The following is a 22910-nucleotide window of genomic DNA, read 5'->3' as shown; positions in this document are numbered from 1 at the left end:
AGAAACACCGGGCTTGGCGTCACACACATACGCGCGCCCGCGCGCACACACACACACACACACACACACACCGCACGCACGCAACACGCACACACATAGAAAGACCGACACAGAGGGAGACACGCAAGCACACCTGTGAGCAGGAGAATAGATGGAGGCGCCGCCGCCGCCGCCACCGCCGCTCGTTTTCACTTTCTCTCTGGGATCCAGATAAGGGGAGCGGGCAGCGGTGATTTTCCGCGGTAATCTGATTTCCAGGGATGTGAGTAAGTCGACATGCGGGATTAGGAGGTTACTGGGGTGTAAAGAAAACAACAAACAACACACCAAAAAAAAAAAAAACGCCGTCCGTGCCCGCCGCCGTGCGCGACAATGCCCCGCGGCTCCGCGCCGATCACTCCCGCCGCTCTCTATTGTTCGTGTGGTCTCCCTTCGCACGTCATCTTCAATAACGCACCGAGTCCGCCGCTCCGCTCCCGCTCCCGCTCCCCGTTCCCGTTCCCCCCGGTGTGGATAATGACTTCCTGGCTACGTAAACACCGTCACCTCTCTCCGTGTCTCCTGCTTTCCTGCTTGGCATTGGTCGCTGTCTTCGCTGAAGCCTCCCGCCCGGGATAGTGAAGGCTACATTGTGTGTCCCGCCGTAATTGTGATTATCATTAGTTGTTTTATGTTTTGTCAGTTCGCCACCATTCCTCAGCAGCGTCAGCCTCCGCCGGATCCTCTCCAACCTCTGCGCTTTCTGCAAGGGGCGAGAATGGGAAACATCTGCATTGCCCCCGTGTTCCGGTCATATGCCCTCCGAGGCGCGGATGGGTGATGAGCAGTTGAGGCGAGACGTTCACCTACATGCAGTCGATTAGCCGCGAGTCGTTCTGCGTTAATTGGGTCATGGCGGCTCATTAGCGGGCTGGTAGTGATGCTGGGACCTGCGGCCCCTCTCTGTTCCCACATTCAGACACCGGCTCGCTAAAGTGGCACACGGGAAATTAGACTTCACTTGAATGCGACACTTGAGCGCTAAGCTGACTATAATAAGCCTTTATGCCATTTTGAAAAGGTCTAATTATGTCTCTCTTTTTGTTTTTGTTTTTGTTGTTGTTTTTGTGTTTTGTTTTACCCGATTGGATTTCTAACACAGAGTCTATGTATTTTGAAATGGTTATAGCATTTTGAGTCTCACAACAAAGTCTCTCGTGCACTATTTGACGTAGGTTGGGGGTCGGGGGTGGGGGGTCTTTGGTTGTGGAAAGCAGTGGTGCACTGATTCACTCATGACTGTTCTGTCTGAGTGGTGTGTGTGTGTGTGGTCGAGCATGTGGGGTGGGGCTGCTGGTGCGCGTGAACTGTACTCTAAAACTGAAGCACCTGTTCCCACACTCTCAGCCATTGTTCCGCTAAACATCACGCGTTCGAACCCTGTGTAACTCCGTATGTGTGCATCATGTATGAGTCCAAGCGCACTCTAAGTGTTCACGGGGCTCTGCATAGCTAATTAGTGTTGACACAGACACCCTTTCATATGCTAACCATAGACTCTTTGTCTTCTCCTCTTCATTTCTCTCTTTTTTTCAACACTCCCTCCCTCTTGCTTCCTATGTCTGCCTCTCTTTAATCCCCTCCTCCCCCTCTCTCGCTCTCCCTCTGTCACTTTGCCCTTTACCTGTCTGCTCTCTCTCTCTCTCTCTCTCTCTCTCTCTCTCTCTCTCTCTCTCTCTCTCTCTCTCTCTCTCTCTCTCTCTCTAGACGTGACAGTGTGTGTGCGTCTTCGAGTATCTCATCTTGCACCGGAGTGTCTCAGACACGGACCGCAGTGTGCCTGGTGCTTCATGGAAGTAAGAGTTGTGTATACATCTGTTGCTGCGAGCGAGGTAGAGCGAGACAGAGAGAGCGAGAGAGAGAGAGTGAGCGAGCGAGAGGGAGGCGAGAGAGATAAAGAGAGAGGGAGAGACAGACAGAGCGATAGAGACATTGAGAGAGTGATAGTGACAGAGAGAGAGACAGACAAGACAAAGAGAGAGACAGATAGAGAGAGAGAGAGAGAGAGAGAGAGAGAGAGAGAGAGAGAGAGAGAGAGAGAGAGAGAGAGAGAGAGAGAGAGAGAGTGATAGAGACAGAGAGAGAGAGAGAATGATAGAGACAGAGAGAGAGAGACAGAGAAGGAGAGAGAGAGAGAGAGAGAGAGGAGAGAGAGAGAGAGAGAGGAGAGAGAGAGAGAGAGAGAGAGAGATGAGAGAGAAGAAGAGAGAGAGAGAGAGTGAGAGTGATAGAGACACAGAGAGAGAGACAGAGACAGAGAAGGAGAGAGACAGAGACAGAGAAGGAGAGAGACCAGAGAGAGAGACAGAGAGACATATAGTGAGAGTGGAGAGTGACAGAGAGTGATAGAGAAAGAGAGAGACAGACAGAGAGAGAGTGATAGAGACAGAGAGACACACATAGTGAGAGTGACAGAAAGACAGTGATAGAGACACAGAGAGAGAGAGAGAGAGAGAGAGAGAGAGAGAGAGAGAGAGAGAGAGAAGAGAGAGAGAGAGAGAGAGACAGAGAGAGAGAGAGAGAGAGAGAGAGAGAGAGAGACCGATAATGAGAGTGATAGTGACAGAGACAGAGAGACAAAGAGAGAGGGAAGATGTGAGTTTCCTTAGGTGACATGCAGCAAAAGCCTTGATGTCATCCACAGATGTGTGTACAATGTGTGCGCCAAAGTTTATGCTAGCCTGCCCTCTGACCTTTGTGCATGCAGGCGTGTGTGCTCATTCCTTTGCGCGAGGTGAGGTTTTACATGTGTCCTTTCTCGCAGAGCAGCAGAGGCGGAGCCATTTTCTTCCGTGTGTTTGGTCGAGACACGTCTGCGCGCATTTATCACTGCGATTGCGGGCGTGTGCAGCTCTTCCGCCTTTGAAGCTGAATTGATTGTTTGTGTGTGTGTGTGCGTGTGCGTGCGTGCGTGCGTGCGTGTGCGCATGTGTGTGTGCTAGCTCTTCGCCCTTGCTGAGTCTCCATTGCAGTGTCCACACTAAACCACCAAACAGTGATGTGAAGCTGTGAAGCACACCAGTCATAACACACACACACACACACACACACACACACACACACACACACACACACACACACACACACACACACACACACACACACACGCCACCGAACAGCTTGACCATGTGTGGGTTTGAAGACCTCAGGTGCCTTTCCACCCAATGAACCCCAACTTTTCGTGCTCATCAGACACGTGGTCCTGAAGAGGGTGGTGGAGTTCAGTGGGGCGTGAACGTGACGTTAAACACACACACACACACACACACACACACACACACACACACACACACACACATGCAAATGCAAAGGCAGCCAGTCTTCCTCCTTCTCCGTCCTCGTAAACCCACACATACGTCCATGATTGTTCAGCCACAATATGCATGCCCATCCACACCTTGTGAAGCTGAGGGTCCCGGACTCTCGGGAGTTGGGAAAGTCCCGGGAAGTTGCTGTGGAATGAGTCGAAGGCTTAGCGGGGACGGTAATGGCTGCTTCCCGGGCCTGTTGTTGTGAAACGGGGGAGAACGCTGAGCCCACATCCTTTACTCTGGCTTGGGCAAGTAGCCTTCAAAAGTAGCCTGCAGTGGTTTAATCATCGATCTAATCTAATCAGTTGTCGTGTTTTCCAGCTGTTTCGGTTCAGCACCTCGGTTCAGCGCACGAGCCCCGTGCATGAGTACGAAAACTCCACTTCCTGCCCACGTGACCCGCCGCCACCTTGGATAATGGAGTACTGATCATTTACAGTAATGTACAGATTGTATACTGGAGATTCCGTTTCGCTGTCTTCTGTTTCTACTTATTTTATTGCCCGCTCATTAACACACAAGAAACCTGGGCGTCCGGGTAGCGTAGCGGTCTATTGTGTTGCCTACCAACACGGGGATCGCTGGTTCGAATCCCCGTGACGTGTTTACCTCAAGCTTGGTTGGACGTCTCTACAGACACAATTGTCCGGGAAGCCAGATGTGGGTCCTGGTCGCTGCACTAGCCCCTCCTCTAGTCGGTCGGTCGGCCTGCCTATTTAGGGGGGGGGCGTGAACCTCCCACGCACGCGCTACGTCCCCCTGGCGAAATTCCTCACAGTCAGGTGAAACGAAGCGGCTGGCGACTCCACGTGTATTGGAGGAGGCATGTGGTAGTCTGCAGCCCTCCCCGGGTGGGCAGAGGGGGCGGAGCAGCGACCGGGACGCTTCGGAAGAGTGGAGTAATTGGCCAAGTATAATTGGGGAATTGGGGAGAAAATAAGTGTGTGTGGGGGGGGGGGAGATCAAGAAAAAAGAGAAACCTGCTTAAATGTTCACCCTAATCCCAACGGCTATTATGTAAATGCACAGCCTACAATTTATTGTGTTTGCGTTCCTTTGGAAGTGTGTTTTTGCAGACCGTGGTTCCAAAGGGTACTAATCCCCTCTGGTTTTTCCAAATCTGTAAAGCATGACATTGTTCCTTTGTCGAGGCCAGTGCTGACACTTGGACATGAATAAGCAGTTAATAACACACACACACACACACAAACATGCACACACACACACACACACACACACGCACACACTCATGCACATACATGCACACATGCACACACACAAACAAACACACTCTTGCACACACACATCAAACACACACACACAACCCACAGTGGATGGAGATATTTACATACCTTAGCCTCTCGCTCATTCCATCTCTCTTGGAAACAACACAAACAGGCATGCGGTTCAGAATACACCCTATACCTCCTACAAGCTGCGCTATTTTCAGACACACTTCAGTAAGTTTAAATCATGGAACAGGAAGTTACTCATAACTTTGAAACAAACTGAACAAAGAAAAACAAAACAAAACAGCAGTAGACAGACAATTACTGAATGGCTCCATCAATGACGAGACTAATAACTGCATGCAAACTCTTCTGAATTTCTACTGAAATACTGTGAAGTTGCAGAATTCAAGTACCATTATTCATGTGTGTGTGTCCTCTGCCGGCCTACACTTGTGTGTTTGGACATTAGAGATCAGGCAACACCAGAGCAGGTCACTAACGCAGAAAACCAAAGACTGTGAGAAAGGAAGCAAAGGGAAAGGACCGACTGGAGAGAGATTAAGGGAGATTGCTCTCGAATCTGTTGCTATAGCGACAGGCATGGGCGCAAGTCCATGAATACTGGGATGGCATCCAGCGCTTTACCTGTGCCGCTGTCCATAGGGTTAGTGGTTGTGTGAGGATGGGCATCCGAGGTAAAAATTTTGCCAAATCGGTAAAGTGATTGACAAGACCGTACCGTATCAGTCGAGGCTCCATACGGGACTGGCTGAGGCCCGGGTTAACAGCGGCCACCATCGGTGCTGAGCCCTCACAGGGTACTGATGAAAACTGTACAGTCTGCTGTGGTGACGCCTGAGAAACGGGGAACAAGCGGAGAGAAGAAGAAGAAGCTCTCGAATCTGCTGCTAAATACTGACACAACCCGCTGATACCTTGCCGATGCGATAAGCTCGTTCAGAGTGGAAATATTTCATCTGTGACCTTTGCCCTTTGAATTCGTGTGGCATCCTAGGGCTTTCTGGAGGGAGCGGGGATCGGGCAGCGTTGTGACCTGCCTCTGAACCTGCTCAGGATGGGCTGTGGGCCAGAGTTCATAGAGCATCCAGAGGTCAAGGTGGAGGTCAACGCCACACTCAGCAGCACACAGGTGTCGCCAAGACTCATCACCATCACCCTCCGACCAGGTAGGAGCTTGCGTGGTAGAAACAGAGAGAGAGAAAGAGGCCAAGCCAGAGCCCATCCACCTTCATTACACATAGAGGCCTTCACTATGTAGTTATATGCTAACCATCCCAATGTGTTATCAAGAAGGGGTGATGCACTTTTTAATTATTACATATCAGTATTTCAGGTTTGGATCTTACCTATGTTGTCCTTTTCTGTCCAGTTTGTGCTACGAAACAGCAAAAGCAAGGTTTAAACGTGTGTGTGTGTGTGTGTGTGTGTGCATCCACATTTTCCCAGGTGCAGAAGCCAGTTTCATAGTGGCGGTGAGCCAGCTGGAACGTTACCCTGTGGATCTGTACTACCTGGTGGACGTATCAGCATCAATGCAGGAGAACTTAGACCAGGTACCGGCTTATCCAGTCAGCCGCCGCTTTAGGCTCATCATCGTCCCATTCATCCATCATAAATAAGGTTTTACTGTGTAAGCAGACAGACAGGGATAGAGAAGTTGAGTTGCAGTTGGACCGAACAGTTATAATGGACAAAACATCTGACCTCGGTGACCATGAGCAAGGATCGATCCTGCGCGTGCCAAGCATGCCTCCTGCTTTCTGAGCCTTTAGTGCGCCGCCATGTCAACGGCCCACTGACAGCGATGTGATAAATGCAAAAACGTCCGGTGAAAATCCGCCCTTTCGCTTGAAACAGCCTGTTCACTGTAGAGAGCCCAAAGGACGATCGCAAGAGTGGTGTGAGCTAACTGGCAAGCCACAAACACACACAGAGATAATCCAGTTGTAAAACAATGCTTATATGTGTGTAGGGCATCGGCCGCATGGTCGATAATAACTCTGCATCAAGCTAACTGGGCGTACATTGCATGCAGTTATTAGAGTAAACTGCACTTTGTGAGACAGAATTAGACCAAGGTATTTATGAAAAATAATTATGTAAATTACTTGTTATTTCCACTTTCACCCAATTGGTTTATTTCTCATCGCCAATCTCCCTCTCGCTTTACTTTTGCCTCCTTCCTCATATTCCTCATACCTTACCTCCTAACCTCTCCTCCCCTTGTTCCCCCCCCCTCTTCTCCGTCCTCTCCATCCTCCGTGCTCACGGTCCAGTTGAATACAGTGGGTGTGGCTCTGTCCCACCGTATGAAAGAGCACTCCTCAGATTTGCAGCTGGGCTTTGGATCCTTTGTTGACAAACCTGTGTCCCCCTACATCAACGTCCACCCCTCCAAGATCAGCAACCCATGCAGGTACAGCCCGTGATCTGTCAGATTAGTAGAAATGAAACAATGAATGATCTTGATCAAGTAAGTAAGTAATATTGTTGTTATTGTTATTGTTATTATTATTTGTAGTAGAAATAGTAATATTAGTATCAGTAGTGGCAGCTCTAGTGTAAACTGCTTATAGTGATGACATCCATCCAGGCTGGTGTTCAAGAATTTTCTCACTCCCACGCAGAACCTGATCCCCTTGGCGTATTCAGGTTATGGTTGGGGGGAGGGGGGTTAAGAGAGTTAGGGTTAGGGAGGTTAGGATTAGGGGTTAGGGGGTTAGGATTAGGAGGGTGAGGGGGTTAGAGTTAGGAAGGTTAGGGGATTAGGGTTAGGAGGGTTAGGGGGATTAGGGTTAGGGGGTTAGAATTAGGAGGGTTGGGGTTTAGGGTTAAGAGGATGGTTAGTGGAGGTTAGGGGTTAGAGTTAGGGGGTTAGAGTTAGGAGGGTTAGAGGGGTTAGAGCTGGAAAATCAAATGTTTAATTACAAACAAACAAACAAAACATGTCTCTGCAGAAAAACTGAGGGGGAAAAAACTAGCTCGTGTTCAGCTTAGGTTTGGGTTTAGTTGAGCCAAGTACATGTGCACGAGATTAAACCGACAAATATCAGTGAGCAAGGTTTTATCACAAATGTCTAACGTGCACGAACACGTCATATGTCAGGGAAAAGTACAGTTCACATAAACCAGCAGTTGACCTGGAGACTAGTAGTCTGGTCTTCTGATAACATAAGAGGAAGCAGAACATAACCGTTGACGTGTCAGCTGCAAATAGACGACGTATGCACAGTTCAGTACAACGAATGATTGGAAACACATGAGCCAAGTGGTTGAAGAATCACAGATGTATGCTACAGTGGGAAGAGTGATTGGAAGGATACTTGTACACTTTATTGCCATGGCGCAGAAATACGTCGGGATGCATATCGAATCCCTGCAGCACCGGTGTTACACCAAAATCTGTGACCCCTCAGATTATGTGACCTTGCCCTTAAAACGTTCTATTTCGGCCACCCCCCCCCACCCCCAGATGCTAATCCTAAATTTAACCACACCAAACCCACATGTAATATCAGCTGTCTCCAACCCGATCCCTAAATTTAACCATCTTGAACTTTATGCCTAAATTTAATCTTATCTAAACTGCCGTTTCCCTGGCTGAAAGAGGGTGTTTTGGTGGAAGGGGTCACATAATCTGAGGGGTCACAGATTTTGATGTAACACCGGTCAAAAGCCACATGTTTTCAGACATTTTCAACACGTATTAAACGCAAAAAAGAAGAAGAAGAAGAAGAAGAGTGCTTAAAGCTTGTCTATTCATACTCCTAACCGCCTAGTTAACCGCACGTAAATGAGGCAAGCAAACTATCCAAGTGATTATTCAGAAGTTCAAGGCAAGTGGCACCATTAATTGTTCCCATTTTTGGCTGACTCACTGAGACATAATTGACTCATCATTAAGTTGTCAGGAGCAACACTGTTATGACGATGAATTTCGCCAGACCAGAAATAACAGACTTTTGACTGTTGTTTGTTTTTTAGGTCTTTTTTTGTTTTTGTTTTGTTTTGTTAGGCAGTATTTTGGAGGTCTGCATTCCTAAATGATACAACAAACTTTTCTGTTTGCCTGTCTGTCTGTCTCACTCTGTCCTTTACTCTGTTTCCACCTCACCATCTCCATCTCTGTTTTTCTCTCTCTCTCTCTCTCTCTATATATATATATATATACGTACATATATATATATTATTTTTTTTGTGTGTGTTTATCTGCCCTGGTCTCCCTCCAGTGACTATGAGATCCGGTGCCGCCCGGCCCACGGCTTCCACCACGTCCTGAGCATGACGAGCAACATAACCGAGTTCACGCGGGTGGTCAAACGCCAGCGCATCTCAGGCAACATGGACACACCTGAAGGAGGGCTGGACGCTATGCTGCAAGCCGCTGTCTGCCAGGTGTGTGTGTGCGTGCGTGTGTGTGTGTGTGTGTGCGCGCGCGTGGGTGTGCGTGCGCGTGCATGCATGTGTGTGTGTGAGACACAGAGTGAGTTACAGGCAGACGGGACATACAAGAGATTTTGCAGATTTTTGCATACCGTTAAATTAAACCACTCAAAATAGAATTTGCATATCACATTATGAACAATTTGTATTGCTTATTGATTATTTCCATCCCAACACCAAACTCTGGTGTTAAATTAGCCTGTTAGTTGTCGGCACATTTAACTTGGAAGAACGATGGCATGCTGACTCAGCATTGGGCAGCACCACCGGCATGTAATTCCTTAATGATGCCAGGCCTTGTGTGTGACACACACACACACACAGACACACACACACATAGAGTCTGACACCATGGCATAGCTATTTATCGTTTACACACACACACACACACACACACACACACACACACACACACACACACACACACACACACACACACACACACACACATAGTCCAAGGTGTCCCCCGCGGCTGTGAGTCAGAGCTTGCAGGGGGGCCCTGAGTAACCACCCAGAAGAGACACCATGGGGGTCACTACACTCAAAATAGCCTCTCCATATGCTAGGTCTGTTCTCATGCCTTATATACACACACACACACACTCACACCCACCCACCCACACACCCACGCACACACACACACAGGCGTCTTCTCAGTCTGTCCATGACTAACCTGTGCGAGTCAGACAGAAAAGACGGGTGTGCTGTCACTGCATTTTACACACACACACACACACACACACACACACACACACACACACACACACACACACACACACACACACACACACACACACACACAGGGATCTGTGGCGTGACAGCAAAGCCCCCGCTCAGTAACCCCTCCGCAGGGTCTGGGGGGGGGGGGGGTCTAAGGTCAGGGGAATGCCATCTTTTGAAACGCAAAGCAGATTTGAAGCAAGTTTTTTTTTTAAAACCTGGAAACTTGAAGCGTGTGTTAATATTGCCAGTCCAGTCCAGTCGGCCTGCCGGATATTCATGAGAACACTCCTCTGAAAGAAAATGTACTGCGGCCACTGCTGAATACTTCATCCTGCTCGCTGTGACACCAACTGTCGCGGCATTGTCGGTCAAAACACCAGTATGGGATTACTGCACCGGCTGCAGGACGGGCGATAACGGGCCTCCTGCACGCCGTACAGACATGAAATACTACATGCAGACGCAAAGTACACGTGTTTTTGTATTTATTGAAAACAGGATTTACTTTAGTTTGTATCAGTGTGGAAATGATGATCTCATTGTTTCCACTGTCTCTCATAACCCCCTCTTCATATCTCTCTCTCTTCATCTCTCTCTCTCTCCTCTGTCTCATGCCCCCTCTTCATATCTCTCTCTTCATCTCTCTCTCTCTCTCTTTTCGCTCTCATGCCCCCTCTTCATATCTCTCTCTTCATCTCTCTCTCTTTTCATCTCTCTCTCTCTCCTCTCTCTTCATCTCTCTCCCTGTCTCTCTCTCCTCTCCTCTCTCTCTTCATCTCTGTCTGTCTCTCTCCTCTTCTCTCTCAATTCAATTCAATTCAATTCAATATGTGCTTTATTGGCATGACATACATTTGTGTACATATTGTCAAAGCATGTAAAACAACAACAACACAACACAACAATGATTATAATAATAACAGCAACAACAACAATGAGTATGATATTAAACAACAACAGTAGCAATAGGTGCCGTCACCCACTGTCTCTCTCTGTCTCTCTCTTGTGTTAATGTTATCTTGATGTGACTGAAGAATTGGAACATTAAAGGCTTGGTTAAAGGTCAAAGGTCTCTCTTGTCCTCTCTCTTCATCTCTCTCTCTCTCTTTGTGTCTCTCTGTCACATGACAGCGAGAGGTAGGCTGGCGGCCCGAAGCAAAGCGTCTGTTGCTGCTGATGACGGACCAGCCGTCCCACTTGGCCCTGGACAGTCGACTAGCAGGCATCGTCACGCCTCATGACGGCCTCTGCCACCTGGACAACAACATCTACACAGGGACCACAAGAATGGTGAGAGGAAGGGACACTTTCGGACATCTTTCTCGTCTTCACGGGAATGAGAGCGATGGACGAGCGGGTCCTGGGTTCGACGTGGGATTGTGTAGATCGATAGCGAGGTGTGGAGGTCAGGGAGTTGAAAACGAGCTCCGTGACTAATGACAATAACTTCCAGTGGCCTTCGCCTAAGTATGAACCCATGACTGAGGGCTGGCGACGCGTCACTGGGAACGCGCACAGACAGATATTACTGCAGGACTCCAATTGGACGACATTAAGTTTAGTCCCGCTTTAATTCCTTGCACAGACACTCCCAGTGAGAGATTTATTTTAAGCTCACACCCAGTGTGTAGACCATTCAGCCAGTGTTGCATCAGTCCCATGCTCCTGCATGTGACACAGTCCAAGAAGCTGCTGCAGAACGACAGTAAACACATACTCAAAACCACGGCGGGCGGCGCTAATCACAGTCGCTGAAATGCCTTCAAGGCTTTCAGAAATTAGCATCATTACACTGGCAAAGTTTGCAAAGTTATGTTGTTTTTTCAAGTTTGTCTGAATGGACTTAACAAAATTAGCCCCCCCCCCCCGCCAAAACGTAACACTGATGCTGGTAAAACTAACCAGTGGCAGTAAACAACACCACCGCGAATACAAACAGGTATTGTTCTCCGCAGAGGTTTTCACGTTGAACTGCTCACGTAACAACACGTTGACGTGCTTCACAAACCCCGTCACAGCGTGATTCACAGTACTTTCACCTTTACTAGTGATTCACAGTACTTTCACCTTTACTAGTGGTATTTGGAAGGGAAAAATCAAGGACCTGCATGAACTCCATAACATCGTGGTGTCATCTTTTTCACTCACACACACACACACACACATACATACACACACAAATACCCAAGTTCCTATATACTCTATGCACTCATTGACTTACTCATTCATGACTCTCTCTCTCACACACACACACACACACAAATACCCAAATTCCTATATACTCTATGCACTCATTGACTTACTCATTTATGACTCTCTCTCTCTCTCCCTCTCTCCCTCTCTCTCTCTCTCTCTCGCACACACACACACACACACACACACACACACACACACACACACATACCTGTGCGTGCATGCACACGCACAAATAGCAGACTAACATACACATGATATTCTCCCTCCTTTCAGGACCACCCCAGCATGGGTCAGTTGTCTGAGAAGCTGTTAGAAAACCACATTCACGCCATCTTTGCTGTGGAGAAGCAACAGTATCAGTGGTATGAGGTAATCCCTCTAACACAAACACGTACATAACAACCAGACAACCTTACACGCATTGACCCATGAACATTTACACACACACACACACACACACACACACACACACACACACACACACACACACACACACACACACACACACACACACACACACACACACACACACACACACACACACACACACACACACACCATGTATCTTGTGCAAATACAATATGCCACTATCAGGATGCTGGCTGATGTGTATCATGCCCCATCACTACTGCCCTCGGGGTTATTAAAACTGGCATCACATCTCTCCATGTCCACCAATCAACCGAGCAGAAAATGGAGGAAAAAAATACAGCCTGTGTGCTTTAAAACATTAAAATCAAGTTAAGCCCAAGATATGAAAGGCTGTATTTAATCACTCTTCATCATCTCCCTCTTCCTCGCTAGGAGTTGGTAAAGTTAATCCCAGGCTCCTGTCTGTGGAAAGTGGGCTTCTTCCAGGCCCTGAACCTCATGGAGATGGTGGTGAACGCGTACAAGGTACGGATCTCCTCATGACCCACTCAGACTGAACCTCCTGCTAACATACCACACATTCCCATACCCTTCGTTCCTGTCCTCAGCAGACCGGCCTGTGGTCCCTCCATCATTCCTCAGCTGTTTATTCACTCTTCTGACAATACAGAGAATAATGGAGGGAGGCAGAGTAGTACAGAGCCGCAGCATAAGTCACTGATGGGAGATAATCTGAGGTACCAGTCCGCTTAACTGCTGTGCAAACATGACGCACTTATTTACACCTTGTTTAATGAGGCAAGCTGACTAATAGTTCCTTCCTATATACTGCAGTAGTCTGTATAAGCACATAATGGTCATACGTGTGCAGGAAGTCTGTGTCTTTGACTGAGCCGAGCAAGCAGACTGAATAAATTGAGATAAGGGGCTTCATACGTCATCTCTAAGGTATCTCTGATGTTTGGCTGGGGGAACTGATGATGACGATGAGAGTTGTTCTTGCTCATTGATGGCTTAATGAAATTAACCCACAGATGTGAATGGTAGGTAAGGCAGAGTTTAGTGAGGGATAATACTATCCATCCATCCATCCATCATCTGAACCGGTTATCCTGCTCTCAGGGTTGCGGGGATGCTGGAGCCTATTCCAGCAGTCATTGGACGGCAGGCGGGACACACCTTGGACAGGCCACCAGGCCATCACAGGGCCCACACACACACACACACACATTCATATCTAGGGACAATTTAGTATGGCCAATCCACCTGACCTATATGTCTTTGAACTGTGGGAGGACACCGGAGCCCCCAGAGGAAACCCACACAGACACAGAGAGACCATGCAAAGTCCACAAAGAGGACGACCCAGGTTGACCCCGCCAAGGTTGGACTACCCCAGGGCTCAAACCCAGGACCTTCTTGCTGTGAGGCATAACAGTGTTTTTTTAAGGGGGGGGTGTTTCCCCGTTTTCTCCCCAATTGTACTTGGCCAATTACCCCACTCTTCCGAGCCATCCCAGTCGCTGCTCCACCCCCTCTGCCGAGCCAGGGAGGACTGCAGACTACCACATGCCTCCTCCCATACATGTGGAGTCGCCAGCCGCTTCTTTTCACCTGACAGTGAGGAGTTTCACCAGTGGAACGTAGTGTGTGGGAGGATCACGCTATTCCCCCCCAGTTCCCCCTCCCCCTCGAACAGGTGCCCTGACCGACCAGAGGAGGCGCTAGTGCAGCGACACATACCCACATCCGGCTTCCCACTTGCAGACACGGCCAATTGTGTCTGTAGGGATGCCTGACCAAACCGGAGGCAACATGGGGATTCAAACCGGAGATCCCCGTGTTGGTAGGCAACGGAATAGACCGCTACGCCACCCGGACGCCCCGAGTGTGTGTGTGTGCGCGCGTGTCCGTTTGTGTTGGGGGGGGGTGAAACTTGGAGGTGGGGTTATTTAGTTGGCAGCAGTCTAGGTTATGATATTGCCTCACAGCACAGTCCTCACATTGTTTGCCTCGGGTATTTGCGGGATCTACCAGTCTGCATACACACAGACACACACAGACACACACACACACACACACACACACACACACACACACACACACACACACACACACACACACACACACACACACACACACACACACACACAGCAGAACAGAAGCTGGCATTATAGCTATCTGATCACCACGGAAACCCTGTGTCTTAATCCCAGATGAATACAAAGATGCTATTTTTGATTCCACCTCCATTTCCCATAAGTCACTGTACACACCAGAAAGACAAGAATGAGGGCTTTCTGAGGACATGTGACAACCTTCATTCATCTCTGCTCTCTATCTCTTTCTTTTTCTCTCCCTCTCTTTCTTCTGCTCCTCCACTCGCTCCGACTGTCACAGATGGTGTTCATCAGGTCTGATGAAACAAGGCTGTAGATGCCACAGGCAGGCCGCTGCCATGCTTTCCATAGCCGGTCATCCCTCTCTCAGCGCGCGCTCCATTATCTGGAAAGCTTGAACAACAGTCCCGTGGACATCAGTGTGTTAAATTTGTGAATCACAAGGCCCCCCCCCCCCTGCAATGTGTCATCACATCGGTGCCGCTCACACATTAGACCCCACGGTGCTGTCATGATATCATGAATGCTACTGAACAACTGTTGCGTTGGAGACTGACCGAAACACAAATGTGCATACACTTGGCATGTTCCATGTGAAAAATCCCGAGGTATTAGCAGTCAGTCATTCACCAGTGTGGGCTACGTATTCAAACACACACAGACAGACAGACACACACACACACACACACACACACACACACACACACACACACACACACACACACACACACACACACACACACAAACACAAACCGGTGTCAACAAGTACAATTGCCTTTTAGGCTATCCAAACACCCACGTTGAATGTCAAGCTGCCACACACTCGCTTTTACAGAGGAGCAGTTGGTTCCCAGGCGTGGGGTACTACGTGGTAAATAAGGGCATTACCCGTACTCGTGGAGAAATGAGTCAGGAAGGGTTTTGGAGTGAGAGAATGGGGAAAAAAATCCCAGCAATTGTATTTTTTTTCACACACACACACACACACACACACACACACACACACACACACACACACACACACACACACACACACACACACACACACACACACACACACACACAAATTAGCGTCCCTACTTCTAAATATACTGCTCAAAAAAGTAAAGGGAACACCTAAAAACACAATATAGACCTCGATGAATGAAATATTTCAGCTGAAAATCTTTATTTATTAGACAGAGGAATGTGTTTAGAGCAAAATAACCTAAGAATGATCAATGGAAATCAAAATCATTAGCCCATTAAGGTCTGGATTCAGAATCATACTCAAACTTTATTTTTTTGAGCAGTGTAGAATCCTAAATGGGTGCCAGAAGGCAAGGGATGATTTTTCATACCCGTTTTCCGAGAAGACCCGCCCCTACTCTATCTCTGATTGGCTGACCCTATCCCTAACCCTAACCTTAACCAACATAACCAACGGAGGCAACGAGTACTAGCCAATCAGAGGCAGAGTTCCCGGAAAACGGGTACGGAAAAAAATCACGCGTCTGAAATCTGTTCCGGCACCTATACCATCGTTCCGCTTCCGGTGTGGGAAGATGGCGGCGCGAACTTACTTTTGCGGCGGCCTCGCCCGATACCGTCCATGCAGCGTCTTTGTCCACGTCTGCACACGTCTTCGTTTGATGGCTGGGAGACCTGGCGCTGGATCGGCAGGGAGAGCTCGATCTGCTACGTCCTGTGGGCCCGGGGAGCACAGTCCTGCCCGGAGCCACGCACAAACAGGAAACACCGACGGTGGTCTGACGCGGAAGCGGGGAAGGCAAAGCTGACTGCTAGCACATGCAGACCGGCAGTTCCGATAACGGTCTGGGCGGCAGCCTTCGGTTAGCGTTGACTGTGTTTTTGGTGTCGTTGTGTGGAGTGCGGGAAGGTGTGTCGAATGTGTCTGGCTGGGAGAGCTGGCGTCGGATCGGCTGAAGGGAGCCTGGTCTGCGGCGTCCGGTGGGCCCAGGGACCACGGCCCTGCCTGGAGCTGTGCCCGAGCAGGAAACACCGATGCGAGGCAGGCTAAGCTAACTGCTGCCTCATGCAGACCGGCAGCGTTCGTTCTCTCGGGCAGTGATTTTTTTTGTAGTCAGTCAGATATATGTGTTCTTGCAGTTTTTAGATTTGTTTTTTTTATCTTTGTGTTGCACTGCTGTGGGCGGGGGGGGGGGACGATATTTCATTTCATTTCATGCATGAAATGACAAACGAAGTGTCATATTTATAGATAAATCCTGAAGGCATGCTGATTCTCTCTCTCTCTCTCTCTCTCTCTCTCTCTCTCTCTCTCTCTCTCTCTCTCTCTCTCTCTCTCTCTCTCTCTCTCTCTCTCTCTCTCCCTGTGTTGCTATTCTTCCTGCCTCCATCCAGAGGTTGTTGTCAGAGGTGGATCTGTCTGTGTCGGTGGAGGACAGGGCGTTCAGCAGGTTCTGGCTGTCTGTTTCTCCCATGTGTCCTGACGGATCCGTAGCTAAAGACTACGGCTGCTCTGGGGTGCAGCCCAACCAGACGGTAAAAATGCACGCACGCGCGTGGCACAGACACACACACAAACAACACACAAGACCTCAAGACGCGCGCACCTGACTAATAACGATAAACCTGTGGAATCAGATTATGACGTGGTGTAATCACACAGGAAAACATTGTCGGTTGACGCAATTAACCGCTTTTGTTTCAAGCTGCTTCGTGCCATGCACAGGTTTTTTCATCATGCACTGCCTGGTGATGATTCAGCATCTTCTGTCCTCTCTGTCTAGGTCTACTTTAATATCACCATTGGCTTGCGCTCATGTTCTGCTGATCAGGAAGATGACGATGTAACAGTGTCTGTTCGGCCCGTGGGCTTCAACGAGTCCACCATCGTCAGGGTCCGCTCCCGGTGCCGCTGCAGTTGTGGACCGGAGGGACGCTGCCGTGACTCCAGCGAATCACAGTGCAGAGGGTCTCCAGACGAGCCAAATCAGGAGCAGGAACCTGACAGAGGACAGAATATGGACTCAGACAGAAAGCTGGACTCAGGCTCAAATCGAACACACGCCTGTAGGGCCGACGGGTCTGACGTGGACTGTAGCGGCCGGGGAGTGTGCGAGTGCGGGGTGTGTGCGTGTGAGCAGAGCCGGCTGGGGATGGTGTACGGAAAGTACTGCGAAATGGATGACTTCTCCTGCCCGTATGAAGAGGGACTGCTGTGTGGAGGTATGGGTGGAGATGCGCACAAAAACACACTTAACTTGGCGTCCGGGTAATGAAGCGGTCTATTCCGTTGCCTACCAACACGGGGGTCACCGGTTCGAATCCCCGTGTTACCACCGGCTTGGTGGGGCGTCACTACAGACACAATTGGCCGTGTCTGCGAGTGGGAAGCCGGATGTGGTTGTGTGTCCTGGTCGCTGCACTAGCGCCTCCTCTGGTCAGTCGGGGCACCTGTTCAGGGGGGAGGGGGAACTGGGGGGAAAAGCATGATCCTCCCACGTGCTACGACCCCCTGGTGAAACTCCTCACTGTCAGGTGAAAAGAAGCGGCTGGCGACTCCACAGGTATCGGAGGAGGCATGTGGTAGTCTGCAGCCCTCCCCGGATCGGCAGAGAGGGTGGAGCAGCGACCGGGGTGGCTCGGAAGAGTGGGGTGATTGACTGGATACAATTGGGGAGAAAAGGAGGGGGGGACAATTAACCACAATCTCACATTGTTTACCCAGCTCTGAAAACACCTTAGCCTTATCCCGCCGTCTCTCCATTGGGCTGTCTGTCTCTCTCTCTCTGTCTCTCTCTCTGTCTCTCTGCTGCTCCTAGGTCGGGGTGTGTGTGTGTCAGGGGAGTGTGTGTGTGATGAGGGCTGGACAGGCGAAAGCTGCGGTTGCCGCATAGCGACGGCGGCCTGCCGATCTGCAAACGACGAGCTGTGCAGCGGGCATGGCAGTTGTGTGTGCGGCACGTGTGTGTGCCACGACCCCAAGTACTCCGGGACCCTCTGTGAGAGATGCCCCACCTGCCGCAGCACCTGCCAATCACACTGGTAGTGAGCCCTACTTTGTCTGCAAAGCTGCTTTTGGCTACTGCTGTTATCAGTCATAACCAACGTCATCCAATATAGATGGCTACGTACTTACACCTTATGGATGTCTCTCTCTCTCTCTCTCTCTCTCTCTCTCTCTCTCTCTCTCTCGCTCTCCTTCTTGGCTCTCTTTTCCTGCTCCAATACACCCCTAATCTGTCTCTCTTAGGAAATGTGTTGACTGCCACCTGTCTCATGGTCTGATGCACCCAGAGGCGGGACACTGCAACCACACTTGTGCACCATTGGTTGGCTATGTTGATGATGTCACAGGTAGAGCAGCCGCAGCCAATAGAAACAGAGCACAAGTTCAGCAGAGCAAAGTTTTGCTGCTTTTTCTGTTTGGTAGCATTCCGGAAACGTAAATCGGATAAGTAACACTACGGAATTTGGTTGTTTTAATTGAACTTTGTTCCGTTACCGAGGTCTCTTGGTTAAAGAATGTGGCCAGTCATTTCCTATTTGCTTAAGAGCTTGGACTGAGAAACCAAGAGGTGAAAACAGCTGAATTTCTGTGGTCACGCTACCCTTTGTGAGACTTTTATGTACAATAATCCTTTTAGTTTCTTGCTGAGACTTTGAGCTCACCATGCCTGGGTTGAATAACGCCTTTCTACCCCCTGCTCTCCCTCATCCTTTCTCTAGTTTCTCCAGGTCCAGTAAGGGAGATGTGGAGCCAGTGTGTGTATGTCAGGAACAGTGACAGCTGTCGCTACAGGTTTCAGACAAGCTCAGAGCCTGGATGGACCCAGCTCCGCATCAGCACACACCCAGGTCTGATACACAAAACACACACATGTGCACACACATGCACACACGCACACGCATGCGCCCTCACAATCCAGGTCATTTCCGTTGCTACCGCTTTTGTGTTAGTGCACCCTGGTGTATCTGAGTCAGCAAGCCGGCTGTCAGTGTGACAGCTGTATTTTACATTTCCTCTCAGTTCCCAATTCACTCTCTTCATTTACACACACACACACACACTGAAATACTGACTCTGCACACATATCCTGGAGTCAACACAGATGCATCAACGCACATCCAAGAGTTACAATTTGTCCCTGCCTCCCCCATTTTTGGAACAGCGCTGGCCATTGTGCGTTCCCCCCTATCTCCCCCTATCTCCCCCCCCACCCGACTGGACGATCTCTTTCCCGTACACGCCCACTCCTCCCGGGAGCAGCGGGAGCCAGTTCTCCATGGTAACGCTGTTAGAAAATGTCAGAGCAGAACTTTGGGCTCTTTGTATCGAGAGGATGAGCCTATCATCCACACATGACCCCGGCAAGTACCGCTAGCGAACCAGGCAATAGGTCCACCCTTTACACTGGCACAGCTGCTGCACCCTGAGCTCTGTGTGTGTGTGTGTGTGTGTGTGTGTGTGTGTGTGTGTGTGTGTGTGTGTGTGTGTGTCTGTCAGAAGGGATGTTTTATAGCATTGTTGTATAGCATCTGTGTGTATGAACATGCAGTGCATGACTGCATGTATGATGTATGTGTGAATGCATCCATACGTGTGTGTGTGTGTGTATGTGTGTGTTTGTGTGCGTTTTTGCTGGACAGTCTCTTTCTCCTGCATCGACACCGTGTCCAAGTTCTCCTCAATGACTGTAAAATGTACCTGTCCTGAATTATAAATCTTACCTGTGTGTGTGTGTGTGTGTGTGTGTGTGTGTGTGTGTGTGTGTGTGTGTGTGTGTGTGTGTGTCCACAGAGTGCTCTAGTAGCGGTCGACTGGTGGGGACTTTCCTTAGCGTGTGTGCTCTCACAGTGCTGTGCGGGCTGGTGATTATGGCCGTGTCCAGGCTGCTGATGCAAAGGAGAGGCTGGCCACAGGGGGGCGCTGCCCATGACAACAACTACCACTGTACCGGCAAGGTTAGCTCACTGAGGTCCCCAGAGACCAAATGGGGATTTCACCACACATATTTAAAAGGGAATTTGACTACTTGTACATCGTGCCTGTCAAAATGTTTTTCTTCCCCGGAGCTCAGATCTTCAGAATTAGAAAAACACATTCCTCTGTTCGGTTTGAAGAACATCCTTTAGAGACTCTATAAAATTTGAGTAGGTTTAACAGATCCTGCACTCACTCATGCGTGCTACTTATCACTGTGACCACAAGGTGGATTTTCAACCCAAGTAAAGGAATTTCGAAATATTAACAAACTTAAGTGTTTTTCTTCACACAGTGTACAAAAATTGGGTTTATCAGATTCAGGGAGCCTTTACTACTTCCCCGAGAACTGGAAATGGAGGACACTAAAGCCAACACAATTGCTTTTAGTATGACAGTAATATTTATATATTCTGGTTTATCAGAATTCCCTTTCTGGGCATCTGGGTGGCATGGCGGTCTGTTCCATTGCCTACCAACACGAAGATCGCCGGTTCGAATCCCCGTGTTACCTCCGGCTCGGTCGGGCGTCCCTACAGACACAATTGGCCGTGTCTGCGGGTGGGAAGCCGGATGTGGGTAAGTGTCCTGGTCGCTGCACTTGTGCCTCCTCTGATCGGTCGGGGCGCCTGTTTGGGGGGAATAGCATGATCCTCCCACGCGCTACTTCCCCCTGGCGAAACTTGTCACAGTCAGGTGAGAAGAAGTAGCTGGCGACTCCATATGTATCGGAGGAGGCACGTGGTGGTCTGCAACCCTCTCCGGATCGGCAGAGGGGGTGGAGCAACGACCAGGACAGCGCGAAAGAGTGTGGTAATTGGCTGGATACAATAGGGGGGAATCCACTTTCTTCAACATCCAAAATTGGAGAACATGGAAAAACTTGGTGTGAGAGATACCAGGTTGATATTCCGACGATGTTGGTTCATTTGTTTTGAGATGGAGTGCTGTTGTGAAATGAGGCTAATTTGGTTGTCAATGCTAGCATACTGTTGATTGTCAGTGGAGCAGCTGCATGTGTAGTCTGCATAGTCTTCTACACAGATGACAATCCAGATACTTTGGTTCCGACATTTGCGATCATGCTCACGTGATTCATCAAACTGAACAGAATCCCCCCCCCCCGTTTTTCTCCAATTACCCCACTCTTCCGAGCCATCCCAGTCGCTGCTCCACCCCCTCTGCCGAGCCAGGGAGGGCTGCAGACTACCACATGCCTCGTCCGATACATGTGGAGTTGCCAGCCGCTTCTTTTCACCTGACAGTGAGGAGTTTCACCAGGGGAACGTAGCGCGTGGGAGGATCACGCTATTCCCCCCCAGTTCCCCCTCCCCCGAACAGCCTCCCCGACCGACCAGAGGAGGCACTAGTGCAGCGACCAGGACACAGCTACATCCGGCTTCCCACCTGCAGACACGGCCAACTGTCTGTAGGGACGCCCGACAAAGTCGCAAGTAACACGGGGATTCGAACCGGCAATCTTCGTGTTGGTAGGCAATGGAATAGACCGGTATGCTACCCGGATGCCCCAGAATTCCCATTTTAATGCTCTACCTGTAATGTTATGTGGTCTTGGAGAGGGGCCTCTAAGTGTGAAACATTCAGACCAGTGGCTGTTACGAGTGTTGGTACAGCCGTTACATTTCATCCTGCTTTACAGGACAGACTGACCTCTTGCACGGCTCCTTTCTTAACACACCACCCCCACCACCCAAGCGACACGCGTATAGATGGAAATGAAGGGGGATGTACACGATTTGTGTACGTTGTGCATGTGAAGCATGCTCACGTGTGTGTTTCTGACTGTGTATCTTTTAGGACCTGTCATACATCCCTACATCTAACGAGAAGACGGTGACGTACAGGAGGGACCGCCCCCTCGATCGCCCCGTGGAGATGCACATCCAGGTTCACAAGATGCCCCTCGGTGACTCCTGGCAGTGCTAGGGCAGAGGTCAAGGTCAGGAGGGAGTCAAAAGCAATAGGGGCGTATGGCAGAGGAGTTTAGCTAAATCTGACATTTTGAATGCCACCTGCTGGCCGCCTCCAGGTCCTCCGGGACGCGACGCAGCTCCAGAGACTGACAGCCATGTAGAAGAGTAAACTTTACTGTGAGGGTGCTGTGGAATCATGTCTGTACACTTCAGTAGTGAAATCTCACTGACCAAACTTATTGACTGTGTGGCTATATGGCCAGTATTTTGAAAATGTTGGAGGAGAGGAGGAGAGAAAGAGCACATGTCCCCACCCTCTTCTTCTCCTGCAGAAAACAGGCTGCTCCCTAAACAAGGTACGACGTGTTCACTCATCCCTTTTCAGCCAGATATCATTTAATCCTCTGAATTACATGTGTGTATGTATGTATGTATGTGTGTGTGTGTGTGTGTGTGTGTGTTTGTGGAAAGAGTTCAGCTCTAGGAACGTGTGCACAGGCTTTTTTTATTCATGATTCTATGGTTAATGGTTAGTAAAAACACTATTTTTGTGTAGGTTTACATATACT

The 22910-nt window shown here is 49.4% G+C and overlaps 1 protein-coding gene across 1 annotated transcript; it reads left to right on the top strand.

Annotated features, from left to right (window-relative positions):
• Positions 1 to 372: 372 nt before the first annotated feature.
• itgb8 (integrin, beta 8) lies at positions 373 to 22637 on the top strand. Its single transcript, XM_056297978.1, is given in 18 exon segments — positions 373 to 507; positions 683 to 816; positions 1747 to 1789; positions 1791 to 1835; positions 5598 to 5769; positions 6050 to 6156; positions 6880 to 7019; positions 8833 to 8998; positions 10901 to 11059; positions 12239 to 12334; positions 12770 to 12862; positions 16822 to 16962; positions 17211 to 17649; positions 18246 to 18468; positions 18677 to 18780; positions 19162 to 19281; positions 20225 to 20388; positions 22226 to 22637. Coding segments are annotated over 18 exon segments (2610 nt in total). The 3' UTR covers positions 22355 to 22637.
• Positions 22638 to 22910: the final 273 nt, after the last annotated feature.

This window comes from Lampris incognitus, chromosome 18 (assembly GCF_029633865.1).
Source record: "Lampris incognitus isolate fLamInc1 chromosome 18, fLamInc1.hap2, whole genome shotgun sequence".
Lineage (NCBI taxonomy): Eukaryota > Metazoa > Chordata > Actinopteri > Lampriformes > Lampridae > Lampris > Lampris incognitus.
The sequence above is the reverse complement of the archived record's forward strand: the minus strand, read 5'-3'. Positions and strand labels throughout refer to the sequence as shown.